General features: G+C 52.8%; 1 protein-coding gene across 4 annotated transcripts; it reads right to left on the bottom strand.

Annotated features, from left to right (window-relative positions):
- Positions 1-409: 409 nt before the first annotated feature.
- Positions 410-7,695, bottom strand: SLC22A6 (solute carrier family 22 member 6). Of its 4 annotated transcripts, none has more exons than XM_042958721.1 (11): positions 7,298-7,695; positions 6,776-6,879; positions 6,384-6,538; positions 4,967-5,135; positions 4,393-4,516; positions 4,121-4,236; positions 2,835-3,049; positions 2,626-2,734; positions 926-997; positions 794-838; positions 410-731 (listed from the first exon to the last, which is right to left on the bottom strand). In XM_042958721.1, exons 1-11 carry the CDS (start codon positions 7,664-7,666, stop codon positions 647-649), a joined length of 1,563 nt encoding a protein of 520 aa, XP_042814655.1. In that variant the 5' UTR covers positions 7,667-7,695; the 3' UTR covers positions 410-646. The 4 variants fall into 4 exon arrangements, with proteins under 4 accessions (XP_042814655.1, XP_042814653.1, XP_042814656.1 ...); XM_042958719.1 differs by having other exon boundaries at positions 926-1,129; XM_042958722.1 differs by lacking the exon at positions 794-838.
- Positions 7,696-14,317: the final 6,622 nt, after the last annotated feature.

The following is a 14,317-nucleotide window of genomic DNA, read 5'->3' on the forward strand; positions in this document are numbered from 1 at the left end:
CAAAGGGTAGTGGGAAGGCTTAGGGTGGCTAGTGGACGGAACCTCCAGCTGCAAGGCAGGAAGTGACAAGCTGGTTTTGAGTTTGGACCCTGCTGGGATCTGGAGGATCAGGGGCCAGCGTCTGTGGTCCTTTTTCTCCCTCTTTGCTGCAGGAGATTCCCATTTGCCCTCACAGAGGGGGAGGAGCCTGAAACAAAGCCTCTGATTGGCTGCTTCCATTCGGTCCCTTGTCAATTTCCAAACTGGGAGGGGGGAGAAGGGGAGGAGCATAAGATATTAAAAACTCATAGGAGTATTTGAATAGGGTAGAGAAGGAGGGAGGGAAGAGGGTGGAAAGTAGGGGCAGGGGAGGGTTTATGAAATACTGGAGGTTGAGGGGCAGGGATTGGACGGTATAAACTTTTGGGCCACTGGCTGATGTGGAGTGACTATGACATTTGAGACGACAGAGACCAAAGGAGATGCACACGGACCTTTTAATGACGTGGTCTTGGTGGAGTCTATTCACGGAGGGAGACCCCTGGGAGGTGCTTCCCTGAACCACAGCCTGGACACTTGGGCTGCCATTTCCCCTCCTCCAGTGGGTGGCTCAGGACCCGTGGGACCCTCACTTCCTTTTAGGCTCTGTGAGGTCCCTTCTCGGTGCTCAGAGTCCATTCTCTTGTGCGGAAGCCTGGAGCGGGACCATTTGCTTCTGCTGATCTTGCTGCTGCCGTCTTGGCTTTCCTCTCCTCCTGGGGGGGGCAGGAGAGTGGTGTCCTGGGTATGCAGCCTCCAGGCCAGGACCAGGAGCCGGGGGCTTCCGGGGAGTTCTCTACTCAGCTGTGCCCGGCACCATCTCTCTGCCCCAAACATCTACTGCTTCCAGGAGCCGGAAGCCCCAGGAGTCTAGGGTGCGTGACCTGGGGTAAGTCCCTGCTCCTACCTGCTTTCCATGTCCTGCACCGTGTCTGGCAGTGGCTGGCCCAGGGTCTCTGGCAGGAGGGCAGTGACAGCACTGGCAGCCACAGGGACCGCACCGTAGATGAAGAGAGGCACGGAGGGGTAGATTTCAGCAGTCATGCCCACCAGTGGGCTCACGATGCTGCCCACTCGGGCCATAGTGCTGCCCATTCCCAAGCCTGTCTGCCTGTGGGGCCCAAGGTGGGGTGGTGTCAGTCACTGTTCTGGCACGAATGCTGAGGTGCGGGGGTCAGGGCAGCTCAGGCTGAGGCCTCCTGGTCCCTCGTCTCTTCCCCCATTTGATTGACAAGCCAATTTGCCGTTTGTTTTGGAGATCTTTTTAAAAAATAATTATTTCTTTATTAATAATTTTATTTATTTCTTTATTGGAGCCCCACGTGGGGCCTGAACTCACAGCCCCGAGATCAAGAGTCGCATGTCCTACTGGCTGAGCCAGCCAGGCATCCCTGTTTTGGAGATTTAAAAAAAACACAACAGACAACCATAAAAACCAAAAACAGGTGGGGAAAGGCTCTGGCCAAAGAATCAGGAGAATGAATTTCGCCTCGGCCCTTAACCTGCTGTGTGACCTTAGGAAGAGTCCCTTTTCATCTCTGGGCCTCAGTTTCCTGAGCTGTCAAATCAGACAGTTCAGTTAGGCCGGTGGCGCTCAGATCACTGGGGCAGGGTGGGGGGGGGGTTGGATTTTGAGTTATAGTTGCTCTGGAGCAAACAGTCCTATTGGATTAGAATCCCCAGGGGAGAGGACCTGGAGACTGCACATTGAGACTATGTTCAGAACGTTCTCTGTGAAAGCAGAGGTTAAAAACATTGACTCAGGAGACAAAGTGCTTGAGTTCAAATCCAAGCTTCCCCACTTACAACCTTTGTGACCTTGGGCAAATAACCTGACCTTTCTGTGGCTCACTTTTCTCGCCCATAAAATGGGAATAGCCATAGCACCTACCTTATAGGCTTGCTCTGCGGACGAAATGAGTTGATATTTGTCAAAAAGGTTAAGACGGTGCCTGGCACATAGTGAGTGCTTTCTACTGTGGCTCGTTCCCCTGAAGTCCCATGCAGGCACAGGACGGTGACCATGACCCTGCTGGTTCCGAGTAGCCTAGGGCAGCCTGGCCTTTCTTTGGCCTCTCGCGAATTTTGCATCCCGTTCTTAAAACAGACACGTGTTTCTTGTTTCTTAAGGCAAAAATGCCCGGCCCCGCTCCCCAATTGTGGCACTCAGAAAGCAGTGGTACGTGTATCCGTACGGCTACCAAGCGCCACCCTTATTAAATGTCGCCCTTGTGATAAGAAAGAACTCTCCTGTTTGGTCTTTGGTTTCAGATGGACCACTTGGTTTATAGATGAAATTAAGAATTGGTGGCAGCTTCTAACTTGTGCCTTGGAGATCAAGGTGGAGCTTCACTCGATTGCCCCGTGAGATGTGACTTCTTGCCTGTCTGCTCTGCCCTGCTCCTTTGGAGAGCTTTTCCTTGGATCGGGTAAGGGCTTAGTGGCCAGGGACACCTGCGTTAGCCATGGAGCGTGTACCGAGTGGCTGATACATGCCCTGCCTGGATGAGTGCCGTGAGGGGCCTTGGGCCATGGCATTCCGGATGGTCCTCTGGGGTCTGACCTATGCGCGAGGGAAAGTCTTGTCCCAAGACCCGTCCCACTCACCGGATCACCGTGGGGTACAGCTCCCCAGTGTATAGGAAGATGCAGTTGAAGGAGGTAGCCAGGCAGCCTTTCCCCAGAACGGCAAGGGAGGTTCGGACCATGGACTGATCTGGTGAGAAAGGAGGGAGTCAGTGGGAGCTCGGGAGTAGGGGCTGAGAATCTGGGGATAGGGCTAAAGATGAAGGGCCAAGGTACTCTTGGGTGCTCACCCTGGGGTATCACCCCATTGACCAGGATGCAGATGCCTGCCAGCAGCAGGGAGGCCATCTGGGCAGGCCGGCGGCCCAGAGAGTTGATGACAAGGAAGCCCACAAGCTTGGCAGGCAGGTCCACAGCACCAAAAATCACCTGGATTAGGTAGATGCTGACCCCAAAGCCCTGCAGGTCCATAACCAGCCCATAGTAGGCAAAACTAGTGGCAAACCTAGTGGGGAGGGGGGGAGGGGTATGGAGTTTGTCAGGAAGGCATAAAAGAGGGGGTGCTCATTCAAAATGGGGGCGAGCCACACTGGGTGCCCTGCTTAAGAAGCTGGAATCTGCCTTGGCTGATATTTCGTCAGACATTTAGTATGTATTTCGTGGAATTGGGGGTTGTTCTCCAATACCCCAGCTTTCTCAATCTTCTGCTAACTAGAGTCCCCGGGTTATTAGGGGGTTTTGGCTTAGTCATCGTGTAAGATTTACTTAGTTTTAGTCTTTATCTTATCTGTTGCTACTGGCCCAAGGGCAGGTGGACTTTCAAGCCGTATCTTTCAGGGTCAAGGTGTTGCGGGGAGGTCAGAGCTTTTCAGACCTGTGCATGGTTCTGGGATGGTTCTGGGATGGGTGCTTCTTAAGAAGTCAAGAGCCCATGAAATGAAGCTTGGGTGATTGGATAGGACCTGCAACCGGGAGTAAATCCCAAATTGGAACCAGAGAATTCGTCGATGGAAATGTGGAGCGTGCTTCTAACTATCATGGGATTGCTGTTGGCGGCATCAGGAAGGTAGCACATCGGAGGAGTAATGGGGAACGTTGCAACGGGAAAGGAACATTTTTGGCTGGTATCGGCCTTGGCCAGAGTGGTACTTTTGGAGACGAGTTTTAGGCATCTTATTGCCCACGTTTGTGTCTCTGGCAGGCACTGCTGGGCCAGGAAAGTCTCCAAATGTTTTGTAAGCCAGATGGGTCTTTGCCTTTGTGGTATAATTCTATGGACTCTGGGGGTGACCACTCCTGATGAGGTGTTTCCATACTGGAACAGAGTTGGTAAAAGGGGAAGACGGAGAGGTGGATGGCCAGTGTGGGGACCAGGGGTGAACTGAGGCTGGAGGTCATCTAGTTCTTTAAGACTGTCCCTGGTGGAGGCTTGCTGCCCCTCACAGCAGGTGTGCTGACTTTTCCTCCCTTTTGCCTGGCTTCTTCCACTCATTACATCCACTCTCTCTCCCCAGCCAGCCTTTCGTCTCTCAGGCTGTCTCTCTATCTCTTTGCCACTAGGTCTGTCTGGGCCTACCACAGCATGGAGAGGCAGAGGAAGAGGTGGCGAAGGGCGGGGCAGCGCAGCAACTCCAGGGCGGATGCCTGGCCTTTGCCCATGGTCAGCTCCTTCTGCAGACTGGCCCGGAGTACCTGCCGGGATGGGCAGGGCTCAGGGCCTGGACTCCTCCAGAAGCTCCTCCCAGCCTAACCCCTTACTCAGGGAAGCCCTCTGGGACCTGAGTTCAGGGTTTGAGGGTGGAATCCTGGTAGGGTGTCACAGGAGGTCTTGTGGGGGGGGGGTCTTACCTCCATACTTAGCTTGGTCCCCTCTTCCCGCTTCCCATTGATCCAGGCCACTCTCTGCAGGGTCTTCAAGGTGAGGTCTAGCCTCCCAGAGGAGGAGTGCCAGCGGGCAGACTCGATGAAGAACCTGGGAGCCGGGGTGAGGATAGGGGTCAAGGTGGCTTCAGTTCCAGTCTGCTGGGCTGGGGGCAGGGGGTGGGCTTCCCAGGGGCCTGCAGTGGGATTTCTTTTAAGGCTGGGAACCCAGAGGTTTGGCCAGATCCCTTCCGCTAAGACCACAAAGCAGTGTCCAGCTCGGTGATGACTCATTCCCCGACTCAGGAGCTCAGCTTTTGGGTGCCGAGTAACGAGAGCAGTGCAGGCAGGCTGGAGAGCCGGGGGAAGCCAGAGGAAGCCGGGGGAAGCTGAAGAACCAGATACCCAGGGCAGGTCCTTCCTTGCACAGCCTCAGAGGCACTGGTCTAGGTGTGACCTTCTCTGATTCTGTGGGGTAGCGTGTGTGAGATCTGGGGGATGTCTTGTCCCTTGCAGCCCTCTGGGCTCCTTTGCAGCCCTGCCCACCCGGGGCCCCACACACCAGGAGTAGATGAAGAAGGCGAAGAAAGGCACGGAGACCAGCAGCTGCAGGGGGCGCCAGTGGGGCACAGCATAAGCCACACCGGCCAGGAGGAACTGGCCCAGGCTGTAGACATAGCCTATCAGGGTGCCCACACAAGCCCGCGTGTGGATGGGCATCCACTCCAAACCTGGAAAGAGGGTTAGAACAGAGTGGTGCATCTGGCTGGGCTGCGGGTGGATGGAGACCCCCCCGGGGGCGGGACAGGCAGAGACCCCCCTCTCCACCCAAACTTTGATCTGTCCCAAGGCTCAGTGGAAGACACATCTAATGAGGGTGGGTTCCTTGATGGGGGGCGTGGGGGACTTTCGGCGGACGTAGGAATGGGGAGATGGGTTTAGAATCCCTAGGAATTGTTCCCTCCACCCCGCTGCTGGGGTTTGCTGCCCCCCGACCTACTGTCGTGGCGAGGGCCCCTTTTCCCTTCAGAGCGTCTCTGACCATTCAGTGCTCTCTCAACAGCAGCCTCTCCTCTGGCTTTCCCCAGCCTGGGCCGATTCAGCGGCCAGAGCAGCTCGGAGGAGACAGCGGCTTTTCTCCATCTGGGAGGGTCAAGGGGGGAGTCGGACCACCTCTCTGCTGGGGTCTGAAGAGGCCCAGCCTTGTTCCTTGTGGGCTCCTGATTCGGCTGCTGGGCCAATGACTTGGAAACAGACTGGATTTGGGGGCTGAATTTTCTAGGTGTCCTGCCCTGGCCCCACCCGGGTTAATTCCTGTAGTCCAGAGGACCTCCAATCCATAGATTCCTTTCTGGGCTCGAGGGATGCCCTTGGGCAAATCCTTTCCCTTCTCTCCAGTCTCAGGTTCCTTATCTGAGAACCAGGGGGAAGGGAGTGACCTATCGGACGGAGGGAGCACATTGATGGTTCATGGACAGACCACGCTCAGTCCATTAAATGGGTTTGGTCTACACGATGCTGGCCTGACCTATGTTAAAAATATTGGAATTAATTTCCAACATTAAAGAATGGGGCTATTTTTGCGTTAATAAAGAGGAGGGAGTGAGATCTGACAGCCCTGAACCTTCTGGCTAGAGCAGCTGAGTGGCCCTGGCCCCTCCGGATGGGGATGCGACTCTCCTTTGGGTACAGTCCTCACCGTTCCCTAATCCCTCTTGTACCCAGTCTGCTTCAGTCATTCATGGGAACCTCCTGGCCCTAGAAAATGGAGTTTGCGATTGTGTCTAAATGAGAGGTCAGGAGTTCGAGAGGAAGGCTGTTAATGTTGGCCACCCAAAAGAGGGCAGGGAGGATTCAGGAGTGGGAACGGCAGGACCGGGGTGGGGGGAGCCGGGAGAGGAAGCTGGAAAGTGGCTGCTGGGTTGGGTGGTCAGAGGTGAGTGGGTGGGGACCCGCCCTGCCCTCCCAGCATCCCTCACTCAGTGTCATGCAGTTGAGGGCGACGCTAGCCAGCGACATGCCCGAGAGGAGCCGGAAGGCACAGTAGACAGGGAAGTTGGGAGCGAAGGCTGCACAGGTGCCTGACACGGCTGTCTGCAGGTAGTTCAAGATCAGCACCTTCCGGCGGCCCAGCCTGTGGGGGGAAGGAGGGGAGAACAGCAGTAGGGGTCCTGAGGATTGATGGTGCCAGGCTGGGTAGGGAGAGGAGCGTTTGCCTTGGTCTTTTGAGGACCTGTGCGGTATCACGAGGCTGGCCCCGTAGGTCCTCGAACCAGCCCCTGGGTGGTAAGGCCGACTTCCCACTTGGTTCCCGTGAACCCAGCCGAGGCCCGGGGCCCAGCCCGGCCCCTTGGCTCTACCCAGGACTGACCTGTCTGCCAGGTACCCAAACACCATGGCTCCAAGAAGCACCCCTACCATGTACAAGGACTGGGCCAGCTGGCGTAAGGCCCTGTTAGAGCACACGAGGTCCCACTGTGGGGAGAGGGGGCAAGGGTCAGGCAGAGACGAGCCTGGGCTGCAAGGCTCCCCTTCCCGTCCCTTGGGCTGGCCCTCTGAGACCTGCGTCAGCCCCTTCCCTGACACTCCCCGTCCCCGTTTGCTTCCCCAGTCCCGGTAGCTGAGCGACTTCCCTGGACTCTGATAGCCCCCTTTTCTACAAAGGCCCCCATCTTGAACCTCTTTCTTTATCTTCCCATCTTGGTCTCTGGAAAATCTGAGACAGGTGTGTGCGCGTGTGTGCGCGTGCGCGCGCGTGTGTGTGCGCGTGTGTGCGCGTGTGTGTGTGTGTGCGCGCGCGTGCGCGCGGGAGCATCTGTCTGTCTGTCTCAGTCGGGAAGGCAAGTCTGGTTGTCACAGAGAGCGGGGGGGGGGGGGTCCCGGGTTTCCTCACCTCAGTCACGATGGTGGAGGGGAAGGTGCTGTTGTCATAGATCCAGCCGTTGGTGCAGGGCTCCGTGGCCCCCGTGCTGTTGGCGTCTGTGCTGTTGGGAAAGGGTGGTCCCCGCCGGGGGACGGTGAAGCGGAGGCAGGACTCGGGCTGCCCCTGTCCGTCCCGGGGCAGCCAGGCCTCCAGCCCCCCGTCCTGGCTGAAGTTGGCCTCGGCGGGCGGGCGGCAGTGGTGGGTGGGGATGGCCGCGGTGAAGTTCTGCAGCGTGTTGTGGGAGGCCATCAGGAGCAGGGGGAGGACCACCAGAGTGACCTGGATCTGCTGGAAGCGGCCGACACCCCCCACCTGCTGCAGGAGGTCGTTGAAGGCCATGGGGCCAGGCCCGGCCGAACGGCTGGGGGCTGAGGACTTCCGCCTAGCACCTCTGTCCGTGCGTCTGTGTGCCTGCTGTCCTTAGCTGGAGGAGAGAAGCTGCCGCCGCTTCTGTGGCTGACTTGTTCCTAGAGCCGAATCTGAGCTGGCTCTGTGGGGGGACAGGAACCCGGCTGGCGGCCCCTCCTTCCTTCTCTCACTCCCTGTGTTCTGTCCCTCCCTTTCCCTCGAGCCTCCCCTCACTTGGGGGTGGGGTGCTTTGCTCTCAGGGTCTGCAGAAGCCCTGACCCCTACATGGACAGGATTTAATCCTTGGCCTGGAGGGAATGAGTTAACGTGTGACTTGGTATCAGAAGGATTAACCCTCTGAGTATCCTTATGTCAGTGGAAATTCTCCAAGTGGGTATAAAGGGCAGGAGAGTGGACCGGGGCGGGAGTGGTGAGAGGGGATGGACTGGGAGGGCCTGTCTAGGCACCTGGGGGGTGGCAGGGGCCAGGTGGGACCTTACTGTCTTCCTTTTAGGGAGAAGACTGGGCTCTGGGAAGTGTGGTGGCCTCTTGAGGGGACTTTTTTCCTTTTTAGTGGACACGATCCAAGCGGTCTGTCTTAGGGAAGAGTTGCCAGAGAAAACACAGGACTCCCAGTTTCAGATCAACGCATGCATCTCATTTTAGTGTAAGTATATCCCTAATATTACATGGGACATACGTATACTAAAAAAAAGTCATTCATTGATCTGAAATTCAGATTTAACTGGGCATCCTGTATTTGTTAATTTTTTAAAAGTTTATTTATTTATTTTGTGTGTGAGAGAGAAAGAGAGAGCGAGCAGGGGAGGGGCAGAGAGACAAGGAGAGGGAGAATCCCAAGCAAGTCCCGCATTATCAGCTCGGAGCCCTACACCGGGCTTGAACTCACGAGCCATAAGAGATCATGACCCGAGCGGAAATCAAGAGTCAGATGCTTAACCGACTGAGCCACCTGGGTGCCCCTGGGCGTCCTGTTTCTTATATGCTAAAACTGGCAACTCCAGTCTTTGGTCTCCTGGGGACAGCTCGTATCTTATGGGACCACGGCTTTTTTAAGCTGGAAGAGACTATAGAGGTCAGAGGCTATTTTTGAAGAAGGGGGACCGAAGACCAACATCACGCATGAGGTAGATCGATTCTTCTAGTGTTTCAGCTTTTACCTTCTGGCTTATCCCGATTCAAAATTTTCCCTTTGTCTTGTTCTCTCTGTCCATAGTTTTAATTTTTATTTTTTCAGTGAACATGAACTTATTTTATTTGTGGCCACGACTCTAAGATAATCACTCGATTTCCTCCAACAGTTTGCCTTCCGAGTCATTCAGGATCAGGGCGGTGCTGAGTTCTGATTGGATGGGCTTCTAGGGGATCTGATGGGTTGGATCATGGGTTGGAAATGTCAATAAAGCGGGTTGCAACTTCTTGCTTTCAATTTGCATAGTACAGAGTATATACAACATGGACTCTGGAGTCAGTTTACTTGGATCTAAATCCTTATTTCACATTTACTGGTCGTATAGACAGGGCAGGTTGCTAAAATCCTGTATTATCTCAGTATTCTTGTTTGCAAGATGGGTATAATAGTCATGTTTGCCTCATTGGGTTACTGGAGGGTTAAACGTGTGAATACAGCTACAGATCTTTTTATTTTTTTTTATTTTTTTTATGTTTGTTCATTTTTGAAAGAGAGAGACAGAGCACAAGCAGGGGTGGCGCGGAGAGAGAGGGGGACACGGAATCTGAAGCAGGCTCCGGGCTCCGAGCTGTCAGCACAGAGCCCGACGTGGGGCTCGAACTCACGAACGGTGAGATCATGACCTGAGCCGAAGCGGGACGCTCAACCGACTGAGCCACCCAGGCGCCCCAATACAGCTAAAGATCTTAGAGTAGCCACTGCCCTGCAGCTCAGTGAGAATGAGCTGTTCTTATTATCTGTTTCTGGTAAAAAGGTGAGACACTTGGGATGCCTGGGTGGCTCAGTCAGTTAAGTGCAAGGACTTGATCTCAGCTTAGGTCATGATCTCGAGGTTCATGAGTTCAAGCCCTACGTTGGGCTCTGAGCTGGCAGCACAGAATCTGCTCGGGATTCTCTCTGTCTATCCCTCCCCTGCTTGTTCTCTCTCTCTCTCTCTCTCTCAAAATAAATAAGCTTTATTAAAAAAGTTAAAAAAAAAAGGTGAGACTATTATATTGATTTTAGAGAGAAAATAGGCCTAAGCACATCTTACCCTAAGAACAGTGATCCCCCACTGGGCGTGATTTTGCCCCCCACCCCCCACCCCCACCTCCAGGAGACATTTGGCAACGTCAGGAGATGTTTTTGGTTGTCATAGCACCAGGGATGCAGCTGAACATCCTACAATGCATAGGACAGCACGCCCCCCCCCCCCCCAATCAAGAATCTTCTGGACCACAAATGTCACTAGTGCTAAGTTTGGGAAACCCTACCTTAAAAGATGTCTCAGACTTATTTTGAAGAGTGACCAATCCCATACCCGCTTGGCCGAGGATATTCCAGTCACACTGAAGACTCCTACCAAAATATTTCTAAGAATGCCCATGCTCTTATTTGATTAGGGAAAATCTTTGCGAGGTGGGGAGGAAAACTGCTCCCCCACCCTCTGCTTGAGCACAGCAGTGTAGCCTGGGCTCCAAAGCGCTGCAGCCCTTTCCCTTCCCAGGCATACAGAGCCAATTTTACCACTGGAGTAGCCACATCAGGACCCCGATCTTCCTATGTCCAGGCCAACAACACTCTTCTCCGCCATGTTCTAACCCGATTGTCGGTTTGAGCTTCCGTGCCGGACCCTTGCCTTTGCGGTGTGTTTCCATTTGGGGTTTCTGGCTGTCCCTCCCTGTTATCTGCCTCCTACTGTCTGTCCATCCACCGCACTTCATCATTTGGCATATGTCTGAACACCATGGATGCCTAGGGTTCCAGGGTTTTATGGGAGGTAGCCAGGCCCTGTCCGAATTAGTTGATGCAAAGGGCCGGGAAGGGAAGGGGCGTTTCTCAGTTCTTACAGGCATAAACCTCCAAGTCTTGGTGTTGAGGGGAAGCAGTTTTATTTCCGACTTCTCTTGTAAGGACTCAAGGTGCCCGTCTATCGTTGTGCGGTTTACGCAAACTGTAAACTGTATTAAGTCGGGGGGCTGTTTATTGTCTGTTGAGGCACTGGGTCCATGAAGTCTTAGACTGCTTCAAACCTACTCTATCTAACTTCAGAGCCAGGTTGTCTCCTGCTGTTTTAGAGGTGTGCCCAATTAAAGGGGTCTTAGGGATCATCTAGTTTCATTATGTACAGAAGAGAATAGGGGAGTCCCAGAGAGGGATGTAACTCAGCCCAGCCTCCCTCCTCCCACCCAGTGTTGGTTCTGGGCTGGGACCCGGTGGGTGTCCAGATGCCTGACAACATTCTCCAGGCCAAGGTATATAAGAGCCTTGTGGCCTGGGGATGTGAGGACAGCTGGACAAACAGCTTGGGGGCTCTGGGGCCAATCTCGTGTCAGGACTTGGTGCCCTCGTGGGGGAGTAGGGAGAGAGTTGAGGGCAGCAGGGGAGATGGTGGGGCCCCTCCAAGCAACCTCCTTTTCTGAGTGTGTGCCCAACCCTGCCTTTGAGAAGAGCTCCCTCCCTCGTGCCTGACCAGCTCCAGCGAGGCTGAGCCTGGAAAAGCCTCGATTGGAGACTCCAGGGACTCCTGGAAATTGTGGTTGGCTCCTGGGATCATCTGGCTAGCACAGGGATTTCCTACCAGCCTCCCAGACCGTGGAGAGTTTCCGGTTGGAAATGCTCCCCTGGCAGATGATTTGCAGAACTGAGAACTATCCTTTAGGGACACTCTATGTCATTAAGTACTCAGAGTTGCATTCGCTGGATTGAGTGGAATGTGGACTTAAGTTCTGGCCATGCTCACTGGGAAGGGGTCAAATCCGAGACTTCCGATTGGCCGAGAGCCACATGCCATCAGAGATGAATGCTGTCACTCAGATGAAAACTTCTCGATGCATAGGTAGGGGCACCAAGGCCCAGAGTAAGCAAGGGATTTGTCCTGGATCACCCAGCAAGGAAATCTAGAACTCACTTCCGTTGTTCTTGTGACCGTGCTAGCCGCCATCACATATCTCAGATTTGCTGCCACATCTGGATTTTATATAATTTTATCCTGTTAAATTTTAAATAAATGGGATTTAAGGTGCGTGGCTACCCGTGACCTTGATTTTTACCGTTTTGTGAGACTTTTCCAATAAATGATTTACAGGTCAGAGAAAATATCCTTGCTCAGATCACGTGTTCTAAATGTGAGTTTGAAATGAGTGGCCTGGGCAGAAGTCTGGCAAACTCTGAGTGCCTGCTGGGCACCTAGCAACGTTCTGATCAAGGAGCCAAATTGTGAGTTTTATGTCTCATGGCCTGGCTACCCGGGCCAACGAACGGTGCAGAAATTAGAAATTCATCCGAAACTGCCATCTAAAGGCTGGACAGGGGGCGAGCAACCAATGAGGTGGCTCGGCATGAGGATTCTGCCCGAGAGAGGTGCCCCATATTGGATGACCATTCACTGAGCCAGCTGAAGCCTGAGCTCAGGGACTGAGAGCAGGGAGGAGGGAAAGCAGGAGGAGCTGGTGTTGTAGAGGAAGAAACAGAGATGGAGAAAGGGTGCAGTCCAGACGGGGGGATTGGGGAACGGCAAGAGGAATGGGCCGTGTACATCCTGACCAGTATCCCAGTTCACCGGGAGTCCTGACCACGTGACTAGGAAATGTCTTCCTCGGCGTCTTCGCTCCCCTTCTTGTGTGTCCCTGAAACAGCACGGGAGGGGTTATGGCCAGGGCATCCTGGGTACCATCCTGAATTCTGGACAACTGAAAGAGGCTACTTTTCAGGGTGCACGGTGGAGGGTGCTTAAACTGAAGCCATTGAGGCAGGGTGGGACCTGAGCATGACGGGCCTTGCAGCCGAGTTTAGACTTCATCCCAATGGGAAGTCACTGAAAAGTTGAAGCAGCGGTATAATATGATCTCTTTCGTGCTTATTAAGCTCTCTTTCAAATATCTAAGTACGGATTTGAGAATAATTAACTCTGTGCCTGACAGTCGAAGCCCTGGAGTGTTCTGGGTTGTCTAACACGGCAGCCTCTAGCCACTGCTGAGCACTTGAACTGAGCCCGTCCAAACTGACAAATGCTATTAGGGTAAAATATACACCAGATTTTGAAAACTTAATACAAATTACAGGCTATAAGATATCTTATCGATAGCTTTTACATTGATTTCATGTTGAAATGGTAATATAGGATATTTTTGGTTAAAAAATACATTATATATATATATATATAATTAAATACATTATATATACATTATATATATATAATTAAAATTATTTTTACCTTTTTAAACTAAAAAATAGCTAGGAATTAAAATAACCAGGAATTTTTTATTTTTAATTTTTTTTAGAGAGAGTGCGAGTGGGGGAGAGGGGCAGAGAAAAAGAGAGAGAGAGAGAGAGAGAGAATCTTTTTTTAAATTTTTTTTAACATTTTATTTATTTTTGAGACAGGGAGAGACAGAGCATGAACAGGGAGGGTCAGAGAGAGGGAGACACAGAATCTGAAACAGGCTCCAGGCTCTGAGCTGTCAGCACAGAGCCCGACGCGGGGCTCGAACTCATGGACCGTGAGATCATGACCTGAGCTGAAGTCAGACGCTTAACCGACTGAGCCACCCAGGGGCCCCAGAGAGAGAGAATCTTAAGCAGATTCCATGCTCAGTGCAGAGCCTGAGGAGGGGCTCAATCCCACGACCCTGGGATCATGACCTGAGCTGAAATCACGAGTCAGATGCTCAACCAACTGAGCCACCCAGGTGCTCCAACGACTAGGAATTTTTGAATTGCGTAAATGGCTTGCATTACGTTTCCACTGGAAAATGCTGGTAAAGAATATTTGAGGAAGGGGTTCTAGGAAAGAATTCTGGGGAACGTCAGTGTTTAAAAGATGATAGAGGGAGAGAAGCTGCTTTTGGAATTGTTTGGTTTGGAAACCCTTGAGTTTAGCTTAAACAAAACAAAAGCTATTCAGAAAATTCAGGATATTTTATAGAACTCAGGGTCAGAAAGCACATCCAGGACTGAGGAAGACCTGGGACTTGGAATCCACTAAGGATAGACTCAAACAGGGGTGCCTGGGTGGCTCAGTTGGCTGAACATTCAGCTCGATTTCAGCACAGGTCACGATCTCACGGTTTGTGAGTTTGAGTCCCACATCGGGCTCCGCACTGTTGGTGTGGAGCCTGCTTGAAATTCTCTCTCTGCTCCCTGCTCTCTGTCAAAAATAAATAAACATTTGGGGCGCCTGGGTGGCTCAGTCGGTTAGGCATCCAACTTTGGCTCAGGTCATGATCTCGCGGCTCGTGAGTTCGAGCCCCGCATCGGGCTCTGTGCTGACAGCTCAGAGTCTGGAGCCTGCTTCATAATCTGTGTCTCCCTCTCTCTCTCTCTGATCCTCCCCCACTCACGCTCTGTCTCTCTCTCTCAAGAATAAATAAACATTAAAAAAAATATTTAAAAAATAAATAAATAAATAAACATTAAAGAAAAAAAAGGAATCAATGCAAATAGTCTCA

This window comes from Panthera tigris, chromosome D1, assembly GCF_018350195.1.
Source record: "Panthera tigris isolate Pti1 chromosome D1, P.tigris_Pti1_mat1.1, whole genome shotgun sequence".
NCBI classification, from domain to species: Eukaryota; Metazoa; Chordata; class Mammalia; order Carnivora; family Felidae; genus Panthera; species Panthera tigris.